Raw genomic sequence first — 22,458 nt, forward strand, 5'->3', positions numbered from 1 at the left:
CATGTGGACCGTCACCCATAGCAGTGTACAACTTGCATCTATGGGCAGTGTTATCGGAGACGCCATTGCTATAGGGGCACTACAAGTCTCAGCAGTCAGCGCTGCAGCCAGGTCACTGACGCCGGAGCGCTGCCTCTGCCCTCTGCAGCTGAGTGCAGTGACCACGCCTCTTTTTACGTCACGTTCCCCGGCTCCCATCAAGCACCGCTCCTGTCAGTCACTCAGGACAGCTCAGTGGTTGGCAGCGAGTGACACGTTGCCGGGTGCAGGACGCATGCGCTGTAGGCTGTAAAGCGCACTGCGGCTGCGCAAGCGTGACAGCAATGGCGGCGGTGGAAGAGAATGTGAGCGGCCAGCTCCTGTCAGACATGGAGTTTATCACCCAGGAACTTGCCCGGCTGGACCCCACTGTGCTGTCAGTGGTGGCGGCGCTGGTTGTGGTGCTGCTCAGCCTGGGTGAGTATTAGCATGAATAACAATATAACATTGTGTCCCTCCAGCTGCGGCACCACAAGTCTCAGGATTACCTACCAATCCTGCAGGGCCAAGTACAAGGTGCCATAGGCCTGTGTGATACAGTGTCAGTTATACCTGAATGTGACTGACAAATCTAGGAATGAGGAGTAACATTCGCCCTCACCGCTCCAGATCCGCTGTTCATCCAGTTCTCGCTGGTGTATGGAGGCTGCAGCAGGGAGTAGGGATCAGTGGGAGCACAATAAGGCTTAGAATAGGACCTGCCGGGGAGGTCTCTCCTGTAAAGGGGTGGTCTGAAACATCCCAATCTGTTTAATGCCACAGTCTAATATCTTGTGTAATATACAGCATTCTAATTAAAAAGTCTCTATTGTCCCCTCACTACACAAACTGCTTTATTTATTTTTTCTACTTCCTCTTTGATGCTTCGTTTAAGAATCGCCGTGCATGCTGGGATACTGAAACTAAGCATCATTGGGGGCACAGGCTGCGGGCCCTGCTGGAGCCCCCGGCCTGAACAAAGCGTCATCAGTGATCTCCGTATTAGGGGCCATCAGATGCTCAGTAGATTCTTGTGTACTGTGTGATATGCACAGTGGCAGTGCACGCTCTCCTGGCTCTGATCACAAATGGCCTGAAGGGGAGCACACTGTCAGTGTGCGTTGTAAGAATATCTGACATGCAAAGACCAGTGTTTGTATCAGTTCATGTAAATAACATGCCTACAACTGTGAACATTTAGTTTGTTGTTATTTTTATGAAGAAAACCACAAATAGGACAGAATAACTGAAAACGTCAGTGTACATAACTATTCCCACCCCAAAATAAAATATTTATCGAGCCTCCTTTTGCAGCAAGTACAGCTGTAAGTCTCCATGAACTTTCCACATTTTGCCGCTGGGATTTTTTGCCCATTTTGCAAGGCAAAACTGCTCCAGCTCCTTCAAGTTAGATGGTTTCCTCTGATGAACAGCAATCTTCAATTCTGACCACAGATTATCAATTGGATTAAGGTCTGGGCACTGACTAGTCCACTCCAAAACATTTACCCGTTTCCCCTTAAACCACTCGAGTGCTTTAGCAGTATGCTTTAGGTAATTGTCTTGCTGGAAGGTGAACCTCCGTCCCAGTCTCAAATCACTGACAGACTGAAAGAGGTTTCGCTAAAGAATATACCTGTATTTTGCCCCACCCATCTTCCCCCTCGACTCAGACCATTTTTCCTGACCCTGCCGAAGAAAAACATCCTCAAAGCATGATTCTGCCACCACCATGTTTCACTGTGGGGATGGTGGTGGCAGCAGCATGTTCCACCATATACTTGAGGAGTCTCCCATATGTCTTTTGGCAAACTCAAAATGAACCTTACAATTTTTGTGTGTAAGTAAAGGCTTTTCTCTCCCCACTCTTCCATAAAGGCCACCTCTACGGAGTGCACGGCTCATTCTAATCATGTGGACAGATATTCCAGTTTCTACTTGGGAACTCTGCAGCTCCTTCAGGGTTACCTTTGGTCTCTGTGCTGCCTCTGATTAATACCCTCCTTTCCCAGGCTGAGAGTTTTGTTGGGCGACCCTCTCTTTGCAGGTTTGTTGTGGTACCATGTACTTTTCATTTGATAATAATGGATTTGATGGTGCTCCATGGGATCATCAGAGATTGGGATATTTTTTATTTTTTTATAACCCAAGTCTTACTTTTACTTCTCACCAACTTTGTCCCTGACTTGTTTGGAGATCTTCTTGGTCTTCATGGTGTTTGGTTAGTGGTGGCTCTTGCGCCTTTCAGGTAAGGTAAAGTGTATATACTGACAGACCATGTGACACTTAGATTGCACACAGGGGGACTTCCTTTCACTAAGCATGGGACTTATGAAGGTAACTGCTTGCACAAGAATGTTTAGGGGCTTCATAGCAAACAGGGTGAATACATATGCACATACCAATTTTCAGTAATTTGATCCCAATAAATTTAATTTATTCCTATATTTTTCTCACGTCGCCAAATTAGATATGGTGATAAAGCATCACACACAAATCAGATTACAAAAATATTGAAACAGAAGTGGTAGTGCAACAAAATGGGTAAAAAGCTAAGAGGGTATATACTTTTGCAAACCACTGTACCAGTTGCTGGAAAATCAGTAATAGTTGTTGGTTTTACAAGCTGTACCATGGACCCTACAGATGTCTCCTACGACTTCATTATGTTAGTGTTTATAGACTCTGAAATAGTGACTTATTTTAGGTGTGTGCGGCTTTGGTTGGGTGATGCTCCAGGAATAGGTTTTAGTATCCACGTGTAGGAGTTTCTAGCTCTATGATTATTCCTGAAGGCATGGGGTGAATGTTCAAGCTCTGATACCGATGTTCTAACTTCTGGTTCCTCTTCTTTAGTGATCTGGAGATTGCTGCGGGGACGTCAGAGCAGCCGCAGAGCCGTGCTACTTGTGGGCTTGTGTGACTCCGGAAAAAGCCTCCTCTTCTGCAGGGTATGCTGTTCAGCACTGGCATCTTTTGTCTGTAGCTAATGTAGATCAGGTTTTACCATTGTGAGCTCACATAGTAGCCCTGATGATGAGCACGTGTATAGATGTTAAGTAGTTGTAGTTTCTACGCTCCCATTTAGACAATCCAATGATTTCCGTGCGAGCTTTTTGTAAGAATTTTCATTCCTTACTGTTACGTCTGTGTAAATAGACCAACAAACGCCCTACAAAATATCCAAGTAGTAGGTGATGACTTGTTGGTCGGTGGTGGTCCGACCGCTGGAACTCGCGCTGATCTGCGGAATGGGGGAAATCTTATCCCCATTAGAATGTACAAGGTAGTCTGCATGTGTGACCTGCACTCCTTTCACCCCCTATGGGACTGCTGAGCACGGACGTCACTTGTTCCAGCAGCCCCATAGAGAATGAATGGAGTGGCGGTCGGGCATCTGACCTCATTTGCCATTTTGTAATGGGGGGAGATATCTATCTATCTATCTATCTATCTATCTATCTATCTATCTATCTATCTATCTAGGGGATTGCTGATAACTTATTACTCAACAGTCTCTTTTAAAGGGACCCTGTCACCAGACTTTTCCCATATGAGGTAAGGCCAGTACCATTCATCTCCGGCCTGCAGCATTCTAATACACAGTATATCTGCCCCCAATCCAGCCAGCAATACCCCAGAAAGAGACCTTTTAATATACTTGCCTATGGGGTGGTCCGGTCAGATTAGGGTCGCTGATGTTTATCTGGCGGCTCCTACGTCACTCACAGTGTCCAGCGATGCTGGGCACTGTGCATGACGTAGTACGCATCATCCACACGAAGCAAGAAGGAGGACGACGTTGCAAGAAGAGAGGAGGCATCGGACCCTACCAGCAACCCCCCCATTGTACCTGACCGCCCCGTAGGGGAGCATAGGAAAATGTCTTTGTCTCGCAGGGTGGATTAGGGGCATGTATACAGCGTATTATAATGCTGTATATCAGGGATTACATGTACTGGCCTTACCTCATATGGGAAAAACCTGGTGACAGCTTCCCTTTAAACCAGGGCATTTTGGCTTGTGCGTGATCAAATTACAAACTGAAGCGTGTAAGTGTCCTGCAATATCCATCGCCTCCTCTATTCAGCAGATCCACGGGGAAGGACTGACTATTCAGCTTGCATGTAGCTGGTCGACTCGGCAGTCATTTTATGGCCACAATTGTGCAGAATAAACCCAGAACAAGACGGCACAAGATGCTTTTACCTGATTTTTATAAGTGGCATTCACAAGTCAGTCTAGAGCCTTGCTGGCAGTGTAAACCTTTGATATGTATTTAAACAAGGTAATTGTGATGCTCGCTGTACGGACCCTGTGCCAATCCCCACTGTGCCAGATCACTATGGCATCCCATCCACGATAACACACTGTGATGTGGTGGCGCTTGGCAGTCGTGGATGTCATCCCGTGGGACTGACAAACAAGAAATGCTGGAGATCGAAGGAGCAGGAATGATGGAGAATCTTATGCACTTTGGTTTGTTTCACATTTAACATGTTACTATGATGCAGATGCAGGGTATGAGCGCATCTAGGAAACCTAGAAGGGGCCACAGAACATGTCAGGATCTCTGTGCGAATGTTGATGATCCAAAGAATGTAGTTACGTAGTTATTAGGGTTGAAGGAAGACTTTAAGTCCATCTAGTTCAACCCATAGCCTAACCTAACATGCCCTAACATGTTGATCCAGAGGAAGGCAAAAAAAACCATATGTGGCAAAGAGTAAGCTCCACATTGGGGAAAAAATTCCTTCCCGACTCCACATACGGCAATCAGACTAGTTCCCTGGATCAACACCCTATCAAGGAATCTAATATATATAACCTGTAACATTATACTTTTCCAGAAAGGTATCCAGTCCCCTCTTAAATTTAAGTAATGAATCACTCATTACAACATCATACGGCAGAGAGTTCCATAGTCTCACTGCTCTTACAGTAAAGAATCTGCGTCTGTTATTATGCTTAAACCTTCTTTCCTCCAGATGTAGAGGATGCCCCCTTGTCCCTGTCTCAGGTCCATGATTAAAAAGATCATCAGAAAGGTCTTTGTACTGTCCCCTCGTGTATTTATACATTAACATAAGATCACCCCTTAGGGTACCGTCACACAGTGCAATTTTGATCGCTACGACGGTACGATTCGTGACGTTCTAGCGATATCGTTACAATATCGCAGTGTCTGACGCAGCAGCGATTAGGGATCCTGCTGAGAATCGTACGTCGTAGCAGATCGTTTGGAACTTTCTTTCGTCGCTTGATCACCCGCTGACATCGCTGGATCGTTGTGTGTGACAGCGATCCAGCGATGCGTTCGCTGGTAACCAGGGTAAACATCGGGTAACTAAGCGCAGGGCCGCGCTTAGTAACCTGATGTTTACCGTGGTTACCAGCGTAAAAGTAAAAAAAAAAAAAACCGTACATGCTCACCATCTGATGTCCGTCCGGTCCCTTGCCGTCCGCTTCCCGCTCTGACTGTCTGCCGGCCGGAAAGTGAGAGCAGATCACAGCGGTGACGTCGCCGCTGCACTCTGCTCTCACTTTCCGGCCGGCAGACAGTCAGAGCGGGAAGCGGACGGCAAGGGACCGGATGGACATCAGATGGTGAGCATGTACGGTTTGTTTTTTTTTTTACTTTTACGCTGGTAACCACGGTAAACATCGGGTTACTAAGCGCGGCCCTGCGCTTAGTAACCCGATGTTTACCCTGGTTACCCGGGGACTTCGGCATCGCTCCAGCGCCGTGATTGCAACGTGTGACCGCAGTCTACGACGCTGGAGCGATAATCATACGATCGCTGCGACGTCACGGATCGTGCCAACGTAGCGATCAAAATTGCACTGTGTGACGGTACCCTTAGTCTTCGTTTTTCCAAACTAAATAGCCCCAAGTGTAATAACCTATCTTGGTATTGCAGACCCCCCAGTCCTCTAATAACCTTGGTCGCTCTTCTCTGCACCCGCTCTAGTTCAGCTATATCTTTCTTATACACCGGAGACCAGAACTGTAGGCTACAGAAATGTAGGCTCGTTACCTGGAAGATTTTTTTATTTTTTTTATTTTTTTTTTTTTAATTCATTTTATTTATTTTTTTTCTCTTCTTTCAGTTCCTAAATGGAAAATTCCGGCAAACCCAAACTTCCATTTCTCCAAATTCCTCAATCTACAGAGGGAAGAATGAGAAGGTGAGAGAGCTTGAGATTACAGGGTACATTCCTCCCCAATTCTTCAAAATGGCGCACATGCTTTATGAATTTGTCACAAAATCACTATTGCGTTCTAGTTTTGTTTGTCACCAATTTTTGTGACTTCAGCACCAAAAAGAAGAAGGTCTAATATAAATTATTAAAGGGGCTGTTCACTCTCCATCTAGTGTTTCCCTCAGTCACGTGGAAATTGCAGCACTTGCTACAATGGTGTGACGTCCGGCCTGCTAATCGTAAATATACTCATCTGGTTACAGGAGAATAGAGATGACATGCTGGTCCTCAGACTGCTGCTTCACGAATTACTGAATTTTTTTCAGATTATAAGATGCACTTTTTAGCAAGAAAAACTCTTGATAAAAAGTGTGCACATCGTTTAGTCCAAAGGCAGCTTCCTGTGACAGAGAACGCTGACACCGCATACTTCCCGGTGACCGAGAGCTGCTCTCTCCTCCTGCCCCTCACTGACCTATATGATCGATGCAAAGCAGGAGAGGAAGCTCCCGGACCTTTAACGGAGACTGTACGTCTGAGGACCAGCCACCCGACAAGCTCCAGGACTCTTCAGGTCTTGGAGTTATCACATGCCTGGAAGGAACTGCAAATTGTGTGTGTGTGTGTGTGTGTGTGTGTGTGTGTGTGTATACAGTATGTAGCAAAGCTGTGTGCATATAATACTGCAGGGAAATCCTGACAGTAGATCGATTACCTCCCTATTTTACCCCAGTGCATTAAAATTATTAATAAATGGCCCTCCACTTTTTAGCACCAGGGAAGATTAATTGTTTTCCCTATTTTCTGCTGTGTAAACCTGGGGTGCGTCTCATAGTCAGAAAAATACTGTATGTTCCTTGAGCAGGGACTGTACTAGAATTAGTGCCCCATGCGATTGGCAGACAGGATGTGACGCCCGGTGCAGCAAGTTCCACCTCGAAGCCAAAATTTGAAACTGACTCCTAATAGTTGATGTTCAACAACCCAATTATTACAAAATCTGCTGTTAATACTTTGATTTGGAGATATTAATGTCCCTTGTCAGGCTCTGGGTAATCTCACATTATATTACAATTCTGTGCACTAAACCATTGCCAGATTTCCAGAAAGGGTCAGACTATTGGATTTTAGGGATTTATGTCCATATCACCGATCTTTTCTCCTTATTCTTGTTACTGCATCCACAGAGCTCTAGTTTCACCTTAGTTGATGTTCCCGGTCATGAAAGTCTAAGACTCCAGTTCCTGGACCAGTATAAGACGTCCGTCAGGTAATGTATAAGATCTGTCATTCAAATAAGCTTAATTTTAGTTATAGAAATCATATTGACTGTTGCCTATTATTTAAAGTGTTAGTCCCATCTTCGTAGATGGATATTGTCGGATAGTTTGTACATACAAGCACTTTGCAGCCATTCTTCAGGTATTAGAACTTTTCTTGTTTGCAACTCGTTGCCTAGGAAACGACCTCTGTCTAGCTTCTAAGCGCTGCACTGAAGATGGCCAGGATTAGGAGACAATGGCGTGCTCCAGCAACCCACAGCCACCGTTAAGACCATATACGAGCTTATAGCCACTATATGGCAGCGGTGGTCTGTCTTCAAGGCATTAATCTGTAGACTAAAGAAAAGGGTTAATATCTCAAGAGCATCTAAGCAGTAAATTGCAAAAGTGCTTGTATGTACAAGAACAATCGATGAAGATGGGAATAAGCCTTTAAGGGTTTTGTTTTGTCACTTGTCCTTGGCACAACTGTTAAGTTAGTGATTGTCTGCAGCAGTGATGTTTGCTGTAGTCGTGATGTCACCACTGCCGTGACAGCTAATACCGGAGCAGGCGATGGATCGGGGAAGGCAAGTACTATCTGTGTGTTGTTTTTAAAGTAGAATCCCAAATATTTTTTTGAAAGTAGAAAAAAAAAAAAAAAAGTTTAATAAAAATATCTTAATAGCATGCGGCCGCAATAATTTGATCATCTCTTCTGTAATCCTGCAGGGCTATGATTTTTGTAGTGGACAGTTCATCATTCCAGCGTGAAGTAAAGGAGGTGGCAGAATTTTTCTACCAAATTTTGACTGATGCTACGTTGTTGCGAAACAATCCCCCAATTCTGGTTGCCTGCAACAAGCAAGGTGAGTTGTTTTCTAAAATGTCCAGAAAGGCTTAGGCTGGGTTCACATTGCGTTCAGTGACTCCATTAAAGGGACTACGTTACACCGCGGCATAACGCGGTGTAACGTAGTCCGTTAACGCCGCCATTGAATGCCATGTCGGATGGATCGCTAGCACATGCCCACAATGGGCGTGGGTGCGCTAGCGATGTGCAGTCATTGAGTGACGAACCCGAGACTGCAGCGTTTCCGGGTCCGTCACTGCTAGCGCGATGGAACGTCGGCACTTGCGTTAACAGCAGCCCATTAGCGTATGTGCTGAACGGGCTGCTGCTAACGCAATGTGAAGACTAGAGACGCTGTTTTCCTGCAGATATAGGGTTACTTTGCAGGTTTATAGCATTTTACATCATACCTGGCTGGCTTATTTGTGATGCGGCTACAGGGAAAAAATTACGTTTTATATTCTCCCTGCATTCACTCTCCTCCAGTCATCAGGGCGGTGCACGGAGTGGTCATCGCTTAACGAAACAGTGAGTGGGCCCTGAGCTTCAAGAAAATGTCAGTGGTGAGGCAGGAGCCGGGTCCTAGGACTGCTTAAGGAAAATGTCCTCCGGAGTCGGCGCATGCGCAGATTGAGATCTTGGCTCAATACCTCACCACCAACCTTTTCTTGAAGCTCAGGGCCCGCAGCGTCACATCTGAGATAACCCCTCTCCACCGCCGTCCCCCCTTACCCCCACACCCAGTAAGCCAAAATCGGACTATAAAACAAACTTGGGGGTGTTGCCGGGTCTTATAGTCCGCAGAATACGGTACGTTATTTGAATGCAGAATCACCTTTACACCTGCAGGCATAATGTGATTCTAGAGGAGACATGTTCAATTTTTAAAGTGTACCTGTGACTGTCATTTTTATTCCAAAAATTAGCTATTTCTTACCTACATATTTTTTTTTCTAAATAGGAATGATTAAAAAAAACAAAACAAAACAAAAAAAAACTATTAAACTAACATCTAAAGAACCTGAGTCTCCAGCAAGAGCAACGTCTGGACTTTATGAATCTCAGGTTCAAAAAAACGCTACATTTGGTCTCAGAACACAAAATCTCGCACTTTAATCTACTTCTGGTCCCTTTAACCACAATATAAACAAGCGCTTCTCACTAAATTAGAATATCATCAAAAAGTTAACTTTTTTCAGTTCTCTCCCTCTCCTCTCCTCTCCTTAAATTAGAATACTTTATAACACCAGCATGAGAAATGATTTTAAAATCGGAAATGTTGGTCTACTAAATGCACTCAATACTTGGTCGGGGCTCTTTTTGCATCAATAACTGCATCAAGGCGGCGTGGCATCTGCATTGTTGGTCTGGTGTCTCTCATCTTCCTCTTGACAATACCCCATAGATTCTATATGGGGCTAAGAACAGGTGAGTTCCCTGGCCAATCAAGCACAGTGATACTGTTATTTTTAAACCAGGTATTGGCGCTTTTGACAATGCGGACAGGTGCCAAGTCCTGATGGAGAATGAAATTTCCATCTCCAAAATGCTTGTCAGCAGAGAGAAGCATGAAGTGCTCTAAAATTTCCTGGTAGACGGCTGCGCTGACTTTGGTCTTGATAAAACATAGTGGACCTACACCAGTAGATGACATGGCTCCCCAAACCATCACTGATTGTGGAAACTTCACACTAGACCTCAAGCAGCTTGGATTTTGGCCTCTCCACTCTTCCTCCAGACTCTGGGACCTTGATTTCCAAATGAAATGCAAAATTTACTTTCATCTGAAAACACCTTGGACCACTGAGCAACATAGTAACATAGTTAGTAAGTAAGGCCGAAAAAAGACATTTGTCCATCCAGTTCAGCCTATATTCCATCATAATAAATCCCCAGATCTACGTCCTTCTACAGAACCTAATAATTGTATGATACAATATTGTTCTGCTCCAGGAAGACATCCAGGCCTCTTGAACCCCTCGACTGAGTTCGCCATCACCACCTCCTCAGGCAAGGAATTCCAGATTCTCACTGCCCTAACAGTAAAGAATCCTCTTCTATGTTGGTGGAAAAACCTTCTCTCCTCCAGACGCAAAGAATGCCCCCTTTGTGACCGTCACCTTCCTTGGTATAAACAGATCCTCAGCAAGATATTTGTATTGTCCCCTTATATACTTATACATGGTTATTAGATCGCCCCTCAGTCGTCTTTTTTCTAGACTAAATAATCCTAATTTCGCTAATCTATCTGGGTATTGTAGTTCTCCCATCCCCTTTATTAATTTTGTTGCCCTCCTTTGTACTCTCTCTAGTTTCATTATATCCTTCCTGAGCACCGGTGCCCAAAACTGTACACAGTACTCCATGTGCGGTCTAACTAGGGATTTGTACAGAGGCAGTATAATGCTCTCATCATGTGTATCCAGACCTCTTTTAATGCACCCCATGATCCTGTTTGCCTTGGCAGCTGCTGCCTGGCACTGGCTGCTCCAGGTAAGTTTATCATTAACTAGGATCCCCAAGTCGTTCAGTGTGTAATGGTGATATTGATTCCTTCTTCCCATGTGTATAACCTTACATTTATCATTGTTAAACCTCATCTGCCACCTTTCAGCCCAAGTTTCCAACTTATCCAGATCCATCTGTAGCAGAATACTATCTTTTCTTGTAATGACTGCTTTACATAGTCATCTGCAAATATCAATATTTTACTGTGTAAACCTTCTACCAGATCATTAATGAATATGTTGAAGAGAACAGGTCCCAATACCGACCCCTGCGGTACCCCATTGGTCACAGCGACCCAGTTAGAGACTATACCATTTATTTTCCAGTTCTTTTCTCCTTGGCCCAGGTAATAGGCTGCTGGCGTTGTCTATTGGCCATGAGTGGCTTGACACAAGGAATTTGACACTTGTAGCCCATGTCCTGGATACGTATGTGTGTGGTGGCTCGTGAAGCAATGACTCCAGCAGCAGTCCATTCCTTGTGAATCTCCCCCAAATTTTTGAATGGCCTTTTCTTAGCAATCATTTCAAGACTGCGGTTATCCCGGTTGCTTGTGCACCTTTTACTACCACACTTTTTCCTTCCAATCAACTTTCCATTAATATGCTTGGATACGGCACTCTGTGAACAGCCAGCTTCTTTAGCAATGACCTTTAGTGGCTTACCCTCCTTGTGGAGTGTGTCAACGACTGCCTTCTGGATATGTCAAGTCAGCAGTATTCCCCATGATTGTGGAGCTACTGAAACAGACTACGGGACCTTTTTAAATGCTTAGGAAGCCTTTGCAGGTGTTTTTTGTTAATTATTCTAATTTACTGAGGTAAGGACTTTTGGGTTTTCATTGGCTGTAAGCCATAATCACAATAATTAACAGAAATAAACACATAAAATAGATTACTCCGTTTGTAATGACTCTATATAATGAGTTTCACTTTTTGTATTGAAGAACTGAAAGAAATTAACTTTACTCTGTCGCCTCATTGGGGGACACAGGACCATGGGTGTTATGCTGCTGTCCACTAGGAGGTGACACTATGCATAATCTGAAAAAGATTAACTGTGGCTCCTCCTGTGCAGTATACACCCCTGGACGGCATCAGCCTTCTCCAGTTTTTGCTTAGTGTCGCAAAGGAGGCACACCTAAAGATTTTTTACTCCGTTTCCCGTTTTCCGACGGGATTACAGATGAAGAAAAGAGGGTCTCCTGTGAGACCCCCGGCATGGCTCCTTCCTCGGCCCCCTATTATGGGGTGCCCAGTTGAAGTTGAGATGGCTATTCCCCATGCTGCTCCTTCCCCAACCTCTCGGGTGTTGGTTCGAAGTCGAGACCCCCCTCCTTCCCCAATTCCTTTTGGTTTCTGGGTTGAGGTCGAGGCGAGGATAAAGGCCCCTGAAGGTGTGTGACAAAAGCACCCTCCCTATCCCCCTCTGGGGGTATTAGGTTGAGACACCTCAGGTAAGGCCTGTACAGGCAGCATCCTACAGCTCCCAGCAATGGGCCAGCACACTGCGCCTGCATCCAGGGACCCCAGCCCAGCTGCGGGCTCCTGTTGGGGCCGGGGGGAGTGCAGGCAGGCATGGCACATACAGACACAGGGTTCCCTGCGTCCCTGTCTCTGCGGCAGCACCAGCTCTATACTGCCTCAGGGGGACCCCAGCCGGGCTCCCCCTTCCGCTTATAGCCCCACCGCCATCCTGCCTTCAAATCCGGAGGGGTCCGGTTCAGATCCGACCCCCTCCCGGACTTTCGCGCCGGCCTGGAGCCCTTCTGGGCCTCAGGCATCTAATTTAGGCCCCGGCTTCGGCCTAGCTGAAGCAGCAGCCTCCTCTCCGCCCCCCGGCCCGCCCCCCCGGATGACAAATATGACACTCTACAGTGTCATACAAGGGGCGGATCGAGACAGAAAGGGCGGGTTTTTTATAGCCTTGCCGCCTTTTTCCAGCTCTCCGCCCCCTTCTCCTCCTCTCTCCTCTGTCTCTGCAGCCATTTTCGGCTGCAGATTAACCCTGCATCTCCCGGTCTGCAGGACCAGGCAGCCAGTCTCCGGGGGGCACAGGACTGTGGATTTTCGGCGCTGGACCTAGGGGTACACTGGTGGGGTAAGATCACAGCTGGGTTATCTTTACTCAGCTGTGAATCCATATTACCTATAAGGCTCCCCTGTAGGTTCTCTACCCCTGTAAGGTCCATCTGCTGGCAGCACTTCTGCACTCTGTGCACTATGCCGGGCTCAAGGTCTAAGAGAACCAGGCAGAACTGCTATTATGCATTCTGCACAGCCTGCGGGACCGCTCTCCCCAGTAGCAGCACGTACCCGCATTGTCAGAACTGTATACAAACTACTGTCACAGCCTCAAGAAGCCCCTGCCAATGCCTCGGTGTCTAATGCCACACCGGAATGGGCTACTCAGTTATCGCAATCTATGACGCAGTCTATAGATAACCTAACTTCCACATTGCTTCAGGCTCTGCAGGGTCATGCCCCGGCTATGACCGTTACCCAACAATGGGAGAGCTTGACTCAGGAACAAGATGCCCCTGGCACATCCACGTCTAGGTCAGGACGCAAGCGGATCCATAGATCAAGTCCATCTGCGTCATCCCATAGCACACGGTCATCCCCCTCTAGGGAGAGACACCGTTGCTCCAGGTCATCTAGACCGTCCCATTCCAGGGACAGACAATGCAGATCTCCGCAATCCCCAACCAGAGAAGGCCTCCTCCCCAGCTCACCCAGCAGGGGACGCCTCAGTGATACACAGAATTCGGAAGGCATCTGCGACTCTGACTCAGACAGAGAAACTGAGGGGTCCCTGATCCCAATCCCTCCTAGCAATACAGCGCTAGTTGAGGACATAATATCGTCCATCCATCGGGTGCTGGACATTTCTGATCCGCCACCAGAGGCCCCAGAACATCAGATTTCCTTTGAAGGACCTCTGAAGCCGCCTAAGGTTTTTTCTAACCACCCAGAGTTTAAGGCGATCCTTAAAAAACAGCTCTCACAGCCTGAGAAAAAATTCGCTAATCGCAAATATCTGGAGGCGAGGTACCCCTTCCCACAGAAGGACACCAAGGAATGGACAGATCCACCTGAAGTGGATCCCCCAGTCTCCAGGCTAGCAGCACAGACCCTCCTTTCACTGCCAGATAGCTCAACCCTAAGGGACGCAGCAGACCGGCAGGTAGAACGCATGGCTCGTTCAATTTTCGAGGCTGCAGGGGCATCCCTGGCTCCCGCGTTCGCCTCAGTTTGGGCTGCCAAGGCCATCCTGGCCTGGGCAAACAATTTACAAGCCTTCCAAGCATCCGCTCCTGAACTGTCGGACCAAGCGGTTCAAATTGCTGTTGTAGCAGATTACATGCTCCATGCAGCTCTGGATTCAGCAAGGGGAGTCGCGGGGATAGCATCAAACGCCATCACGATTCGGCGTATCCTCTGGCTGCGGGAATGGAAAGCGGACGCAGCCTCAAAGAAGTCCCTCACGCACCTCCCCTACCTCAGTGGGAGACTTTTCGGTGAACAGTTGGACACTATGATATCCAACGCCACAGGGGGTAAGAGTACTTCTCTTCCCCAACTGAAACCTAAACGCACTTACAAGAAGCGTAACCAAACTCGATTCCGATCCTTTCGGAATTCCTCCGGCTGGTCCGTCTCGCGTCCAGTACAAAATCGTAACCGTTCCCCACGCAGGGACAACTCACGATCGACGCAAAGGTCGGACAAGACCTGGCAGTCAAAAGCAGGCCAGTCTAAGCCCAGAGGAGGAAAATCTCAGACCTTCTCCTCATGACTCACGGACTCCGGAAGACACCACACCAGTAGGCGGCCGACTTTTGCTCTTTCATCAAGTCTGGCTGCCTATTACAGAAGACAGGTGGGTCACGGAACTAGTGTCTTCCGGATACAAAATAGACTTCACCTCCAACCCACCGGACTGGTTCTTCCTCTCTGTCCCCCCAAAACCGCCAGCCAAGGCTCGAGCCTACCACCAAGCGGTCTCCTCGCTTTGTCAATCAGGAGTCATAGTACCGGTACCCACGACCGACCGTTTCCGAGGGTTCTACTCCAATCTGTTCGTAGTTCCCAAGAAAGGAGGCAGTGTACGGCCCATACTAGACCTAAAACAGCTCAACAAATATGTACGGGTCCGTCATTTCCGCATGGAGTCCCTTCGGTCCATCATTGCGTCCATGGAGAAGGGAGAATATCTCGCCTCCATAGACATACAAGACGCATACCTGCATATACCCATTGCACCTGCCCATCAGAGGTTTCTCAGGTTCGCAATAGGCCAGGACCACTACCAATTCGTGGCTCTCCCCTTTGGACTCGCCACGGCTCCCAGAGTGTTCACCAAGGTCATGGCAGCCACCATGGACGTCCTGCACTCCAGAGGCATAGTAGTCGTTCCATACCTGGACGATCTACTCATCAAGGCTCCCACCTTCAAGGACTGCGAGCTCAGCGTCTCAATCACAACCGATACTCTCAGTCGCATGGGCTGGTTAATCAACCTACAAAAGTCATCACCAACCCCGAGTCAGTCCCTGACCTTCCTGGGAATGTTATTCAACACCTCCAGGGGTCTAGTGCTCCTTCCCAAGGACAAGGCACTGGCTCTCCGACTAGCAGTTCGCACCCTCCTCCGCAAACCCCCTCGATCTCTCCGGTTTGCCATGAGAGTTCTCGGCAAGATGGCAGCGGCAATAGAAGCTGTCCCATTTGCCCAGTTTCACCTCAGACCTCTCCAACTAGCCATTCTCAAGTCCTGGGACCGGAATCCCTTTTCTCTCGACAGGGAGTTCCAGCTAACGTCGTCAACCAGGAGGTCCCTGCACTGGTGGCTCAAGCCAACCTCGCTAGCAAAGGGGAAATCCTTTCTCTCAGGTCAATGGAAGGTCCTGACCACCGACGCGAGCCTGACGGGTTGGGGTGCGGTGCACCTACACCACAGGGCAAATGGTCCCCAGCGGAAGCGACCATGCCCATCAACATCCTGGAAATTCGTGCCATCCTACTGGCATTGAGGGCCTTCCATCACTTACTGGCAGCCTCTCACATCAGGATACAGTCGGACAATGCCACGGCTGTGGCATATGTGAATCATCAAGGGGGGACCCGCAGTACCCAGGCGATGCGGGAAGTGTCACATATCCTCCGCTGGGCGGAGGACACAGGGTCGGTTCTTTCGGCGGTCCACATTCCGGGTGTGGACAACTGGGAAGCAGACTTCCTCAGCCGACAAGGAATAGACTCGGGAGAGTGGTCTCTCCATCCCGAAATTTTTCAACAGATCTGTCTCCGCTGGGGGACCCCGGATGTGGACCTAATGGCATCCCATTTCAATGCCAAGGTCTCCAACTTCATTGCCAGAACACACGATCCGCGGTCGCTCGGAGCAGACGCTCTGGTTCAGGACTGGACCCAGTTCCAGCTTCTGTACATTTTTCCACCTCTCCCCCTGATATCCAGAGTGGTGAGGAAGATCAAACAAGAGGGAGTTCCAACCATCCTCATTGCACCAGACTGGCTCAGACGCACATGGTACGCCGACATTGTACAACTCACAGCAGACGCCCCTTGGCGTCTCCCCGACCGCCACGATCTTCTATCACAAGGGCCGTTCTACCACCAGAACTCAGGGGCTCTCAATTTGACGGCGTGGCCCTTGAGACCTGGGTTCTAACCCAGGCAGGGCTCTCGGCAGATGTCATTGGAACCATGATCAGAGCACGGAAACCAGCCTCTGCCAAGATTTATTACCGTACCTGGAAAGCTTTCTTTACCTGGTGCGAATCTCGTGGCCAGATCCCACTCCCTTATTCCATACCCAAAGTACTTGGTTTTCTCCAATCGGGTCTGGAGGCCAGGCTGTCCTTGGGCTCGCTTAAGAGCCAGGTGTCAGCCCTCTCAGTGCTTTTCCAAAGGCGCATTGCTACCAAGCCGCAAGTAAGGACTTTCCTTCAGGGGGTTTCCCGATTGGTTCCCCCCTACAGACGACCACTAGAAACGTGGGACCTCAACCTGGTCCTGACAGCATTGCAGGAACCACCCTTCGAACCTCTTAAGGAGGTCCCGCTCCGCCTTCTTTCCCAGAAGGTGGTTTTCCTGGTGGCAATCACCTCGCTACGCAGGGTGTCTGAACTGACAGCACTTTCCTGCAGACGGCCTTTCCTGGCATTTCACCAGGACAAGGTAGTTCTTCGTACGGTCCCATCCTTCCTCCCGAAGGTTGTGTCCGACTTCCACCTCAATGAGGAAATTTCACTACCATCCCTTTGTCCGGTTCCGGTTCATAGAGTGGAGAAGGCTCTGCATACGCTTGACCTTGTCAGGGCTTTGCGTATATACGTGTCTAGGACTGCGTCCTTCCGGAGGTCTGATTCCCTTTTCCTCCTTCCGGAAGGCGGCCACAAGGGTATGCCAGCTTCCAAAGCTACTCTTGCCAGGTGGATCAAATCCACCATACAAGAGGCGTATCGCCTTAAGAATTCTCCTCTTCCAGCCGGCATTACGGCACACTCTACACGGGCGGTAGGGGCCTCCTGGGCCATTCGGCACCAGGCTTCGGCACAACAAGTGTGTAAGGCGGCCACTTGGACTAGCTTACACACGTTTACTAAACACTACAGGGTTCATACCCAGTCCTCAGCGGACGCGAGCCTGGGTAGACGTGTCCTGCAGGCGGCGGTGCCCTAAGTGTACGGGCCTGTCTGCACAATATTCGTCCATTGCTTCCCACCCAGGGACTGCTTTAGGACGTCCCATGGTCCTGTGTCCCCCAATGAGGCGACAGAGTAAAGGAGATTTTTGTGTACTCACCGTAAAATCTTTCTCTTAGCCTCTAATTGGGGGACACAGCTCCCACCCTGTTGCCCTTTCCGGGCTGTTGTAACTGTTGAGTTCTCATATTGTTTCTTGAGCTCGTACATAGTTGCCTTCTTACAGGCATAATTATGTTATTCATGTTACGTTCCTCCTACTGCTTTTGCACAAAACTGGAGAAGGCTGATGCCGTCCAGGGGTGTATACTGCACAGGAGGAGCCACAGTTAATCTTTTTCAGATTATGCATAGTGTCGCCTCCTAGTGGACAGCAGCAATAACACCCATGGTCCTGTGTCCCCCAATTAGAGGCTAAGAGAAAGAGATTTTACGGTGAGTACACAAAAATCTCCTTTTTGATGATATTAGAATTTTGTGAGCAGCACCTGTACATGTGGGTTCAAATTGCTCTCCAAACGCGTAGATGAATTTTTAGGGGTCTTGTTTCAAAAATAGGCTGGCTTGTGGGGGTTTCTGATAGTTTGCCAGCTCAAGGACTCTGCAACAAGTTCACTATTAATATAATGTATCATGAATAAAAAGCAATCTCAAAATCCCATGGAAATGTTGAAGCTTTTCAGTTATCATATTCAGGGGCATGGAGTCACGTTTGGCACATTTTTTCAAATCTGACCAATCATTAAGGGATTAAACTTCTTCCCCCCCCCCCCCCCCCCCCCTGTGAACAGTCGGCTGTAGGCGATACGATTGTCTGCGTCCTTTTTAGCTATTTCTTTAGGACAAAAGTGGGTTACAGAACTTTTTGTAGATCGGTTTTAACAATGTTTTTCCTCTTAACAGATATATCCATGGCCAAGTCGGCTAAACTTATACAGCAGCAGCTGGAGCGGGAATTGTAAGTGCATCCATAAGTATTTCTAGCTTATTCCCTTCTGTGCTTCAGTGAAACATTGTTAGGGCTAATTATACAGTAAGGATGGACTTACCCAGAAGTGTTGTGAATGTACGTTCCTCCCTAAAGGTCTTTAAAAGAGGCATTTTAACATATTAAAACATTCTTTTCATTGCTGATTTCCCCTGTGACTGGGGCTGGTATATTTGTCCTAGTTACAGGGAAGTTTCAGCCTCCTGACTGCATAGCGGGACACCTTTTCTGCTTCCTTTTTACACTCAGCAATCACACGACTGCAGGGTGTTGAGGAGGACTTCCTGACAGCGCTTCTTAATGTGTACACACAGGTTCAGCACTGTGTATGGAGAGATGGGAAGCATGGTAGTAATCACATTTGTTTTCTGTGGGGAGTCTGGCTGTGTCTGACAGTCGGCTCCCCATATCTGCATGATCTTGTGTAATCTGCTTAGACTGCATTGATTTACAATTTCAGTACAGAGTAAAGTGTGGACTGCCCGGACGTTTATAGTCCATGTGCGGTCCAGAAGTATCGGTATGGAATGATAGATTGTAATCACTGTGCCAGTGGATCTGCGTGTGAATTGGGCCCCATTGAATTCCGATGTGACTAGCGTACGCTTTCTCTTCCCGCATAGTTTGGACATGGCATTAGAGCATCTCTTGTGTTGGAGGACTGGTCCTGCATTAAACAGCCTTTTGAATGAAATGGGCACCATGTAAAGCTTTATTTCCCTTGTGGTGTTGCTGCAGGAAATGGAATAGTTACTGTCAAGTTTCTGCATGGATTACAGCAGGAAGACCATTCATGATGAGTTTAACCTAGGGTTTGTCCGAACCCTTTTTAAAGGGAATCCGTCACCTGTTTTTTGCCACCTTATCTGAGAGCAGCACCATGTACAGACAAATACCCTGATTCCAGCAATGTGTCTTGTAGTTTATATAATATTTTGCTTCTAAAACTTTGTTTTATTTTTTTTATCACTGTAGGTCTAGTAAACCTGCTGCCAGGAAGTCCTCCATATTCCTGAACGCTGTATAACCCGCCACTGATTGGCACCTTTCTGCCTATGGGCAGTGCACCCAGAAAGCTGGTGATCAGTTGTGAGGGTATGTTTCCACGGTCAGGAAATTCTGCATGTTTGACGCTTCTTAGAGCCGCAGCATCAAACACGCAGCGTCCAGATATTACACCATAATGGAGGGGATTTCATGAAATCCTGTCTCCACTATGCATTAAAAGACGCATGCGGCAGACCCGTGGAAACGGACATGCGGCGCGTCTTTTAAGAACGCAGCATGTCCTTACAATGCAGAAACAACACAAGGACAACACAGGTGACCTGCCAGTGACCTCAGGTGCAGATTTGGTCAGGATTTTACCTGCATAAAATCCTGATGTAATCCTGAATGTGGAAACATACCCTTATACAGAGCTCAGCATTCCGAGAACTGCAGCAAGCAGCCCAGTAAGTGATATGTCACTGGAATCGGTCTCTGCCCCTACATGATGCTGGTGTCAAAAACCTAATGACGGATTACCTTAAGTCGTTAAAACTTTTTACAGTTTGACAGAACGACTTTGAAGGATTCTGTTGCTTTGGCCAGTGTTTTTCTTGATCTGTTTTTGGAATTGAATGGGGACGCCATCACAGCCCCGTTACCCAGCTTTCCCAGACTTTACACTAGTAAGTTGGTCTCGCTATGTAGTGATGCGTCTTGCTTCTGTGTGGGTGGAAGGTAAACTTCCCGTAGTTGCCTTCAGATCTGGTGCAGACGCTGTACCTGGACCAAGCAGTAGAGATACTGGAGGAATGGATGGGAGGTTGTGTGCCAGGTAATAACCTGTGGTGTCCTTCTCCTTTTATAATAGGAATACCCTGCGTGTCACCCAGTCGGCAGCTCCCAGCACCCTGGAAGGCACCAATTCACCAGCAACCACACAGCTAGGGAAGAAAGGGAAAGACTTTGAGTTCTCCCAACTTCCTCTGAAGATTGAATTCCTGGAGTGCAGCGCGAGAGACGGAAAGGAAGGGGACGCAAATCTAGGCAACGTGGAAGGATGGCTGGCAAAGCTGGCCTGAGGGAAAAATGGCTTCTAGACTGACTGAACTCAATTATATGTCATGTGTCGGCGTTGCTGTGAATAAATAGGCCTTGCTTCATGAAGATCGGCGATGCTCACGCGGGTCCTGGTGAGGGGTGAAGTCACACTGCCGAGGTGATTCACGCCTCTTATGAATCGGTAGCATCTGACAAGTGGCATGTGTGTTTCTTGCCACTAATCTCACTTCAGTCGAGGATTAGAGTAAAATGTGACAAGTGGGTGTTGCCCCAGCTCGGCCAACTTTGTCAGAGCTGAGCAAAAATGAGCTATAAGTTGCAAAATTTTACCACTACCTCGAGTTGGGCCAAAATTTTGCAACTTTTCAGAGCTTTTTATGACAATATTCGAGGCCAAAGTATTTTTTTTTTTTTTCCTTCTGCCAACTATTTATCTAGAAATATCAGCAGAGGCTCTTAAAGGGATTTTTAGAGCTGTGGTCACACTGTATAGAGTCAATTTGATTGTATAGGAGCCGTGCTGCCGTACTCGACACGGTGCTCGGATCTGTGCTGTCACTAACTACACTGTAACATCAACCAACGATGTAGCGGGTGATCGGTCAGGTTTTGGGACCCCCATCAATATGATATTGATGACTTTTCCCAAAGAAAGATCATCAATATCTAACAAGTGGACAACCCCTTGAAAGCACGCCTGATAATGCGAAAAAGCGATCATGGATTTTTAGGAATAACTGATGGTTACAGAATTTCTGCTGCCTTAGCAATTACAAGGTGTGCACATGTCTATTGATAACCTGTATGAATAGAATATTTTTTTACCAGCACATATTTATGTTCAATAAAATGTAGTTGTGCCTCCAATCGTGTAATGTGCAGTTGTGGGAGACCCTGCTAGTAAGGGTGATAGCCAAGCTCTGCATCCAGCATATGCAATGTGTGACTACACAGCGGCCTTATACAAATTGCTCTATTATGCTGCTACATTGCAAATGAAGGTGCAACAAGCAAAGAGCAAAAAACCCCAAGCCTGCTGGCATTTTTGAGACTTGACATCACAATGGCATCTCATTCCCTGACATCATGGAGCGATGTTACAGCAGCGCTCTTCAGCCCCAGCATTAGTGTGCACGCTTCTGACAAATCAAGTTAGTTACTTGGTCCGTGCCATAACGTGATGCATTAGGAATAGTAATGAGTGAGCATGCTCGTGTGCTCAAATACTATGCTTGAGTTCTCGTGGCTGCATGTTAGGCGATCCCTGCATGGGTTGCAGCCGTCGAACAGCTGTGAGACAAGCAGCCGCAGGGAGACAATCATAGAGTATCTTCTGCGAGCTTGAATATTATTCAAAGCAAAGATTAGGAACATTAGTTTTACTGCTCTATATAAACTCTAATATGCTTACAAAATTGAAGTCACAACCTCCAAATAAGAAAATATTAAAATAAAAAAAAAACACAAAAAAAATTATATACAATGAAGTAGTGATGAGCGAATATACTCGTTACTCGGGATTTCTCGAGCATGCTCGTGGGTCCTCAGAGTATTTTTTAGTGCTCGGAGATTTAGTTTTTCTTGCTGCAGCTGAATGATTTACATCTGTTAGCCAGCATAAGTACATGTGGGGATTGCCTGGTTGCTAGGGAATCTCCACATGTACTTATACTGGCTAACAGATGTAAACAGATGTAAATCATTCAGCTGCGGCAATAAAAACTAAATCTCCGAGCACTAAAAAATACTCAGCGGACCCCCGAGCTTGCTCGAGTAACGAGTATATTCGCTTATCACTAGTTCTCGGTAAAGACTCAAAAGGAGAGATTCACCCAACACAAATGGC

The 22,458-nt window shown here is 47.2% G+C and overlaps 1 protein-coding gene across 1 annotated transcript; it reads left to right on the forward strand.

Annotated features, from left to right (window-relative positions):
* The first annotated feature begins 205 nt into the window (after nt 1–205).
* SRPRB (SRP receptor subunit beta) lies at nt 206–21,479 on the forward strand. Its single transcript, XM_077291267.1, has 7 exons — nt 206–456; nt 2,875–2,969; nt 6,130–6,207; nt 7,410–7,492; nt 8,217–8,353; nt 18,479–18,533; nt 20,422–21,479. The coding sequence occupies exons 1-7, from the start codon at nt 324–326 to the stop codon at nt 20,630–20,632; spliced, it is 792 nt and encodes a 263-aa protein (XP_077147382.1). The 5' UTR covers nt 206–323; the 3' UTR covers nt 20,633–21,479.
* The last annotated feature ends 979 nt before the right edge of the window (nt 21,480–22,458 follow it).

Source organism: Ranitomeya variabilis, chromosome 2, assembly GCF_051348905.1.
Source record: "Ranitomeya variabilis isolate aRanVar5 chromosome 2, aRanVar5.hap1, whole genome shotgun sequence".
Taxonomy (NCBI): domain Eukaryota; kingdom Metazoa; phylum Chordata; class Amphibia; order Anura; family Dendrobatidae; genus Ranitomeya; species Ranitomeya variabilis.

Excerpts from the sequence above, each read along its gene's own strand:
- SRPRB (XM_077291267.1), top strand. The coding sequence starts at position 324 with ATGGCGGCGGTGGAAGAGAATGTGAGCGGCCAGCTCCTGTCAGACATG. Across the intron at positions 6,208-7,409 it reads ACAGAGGGAAGAATGAGAAG|AGCTCTAGTTTCACCTTAGT; the intron begins GTGAGAGAGCTT and ends CTGCATCCACAG. Across the intron at positions 18,534-20,421 it reads CAGCAGCTGGAGCGGGAATT|GAATACCCTGCGTGTCACCC; the intron begins GTAAGTGCATCC and ends CTTTTATAATAG.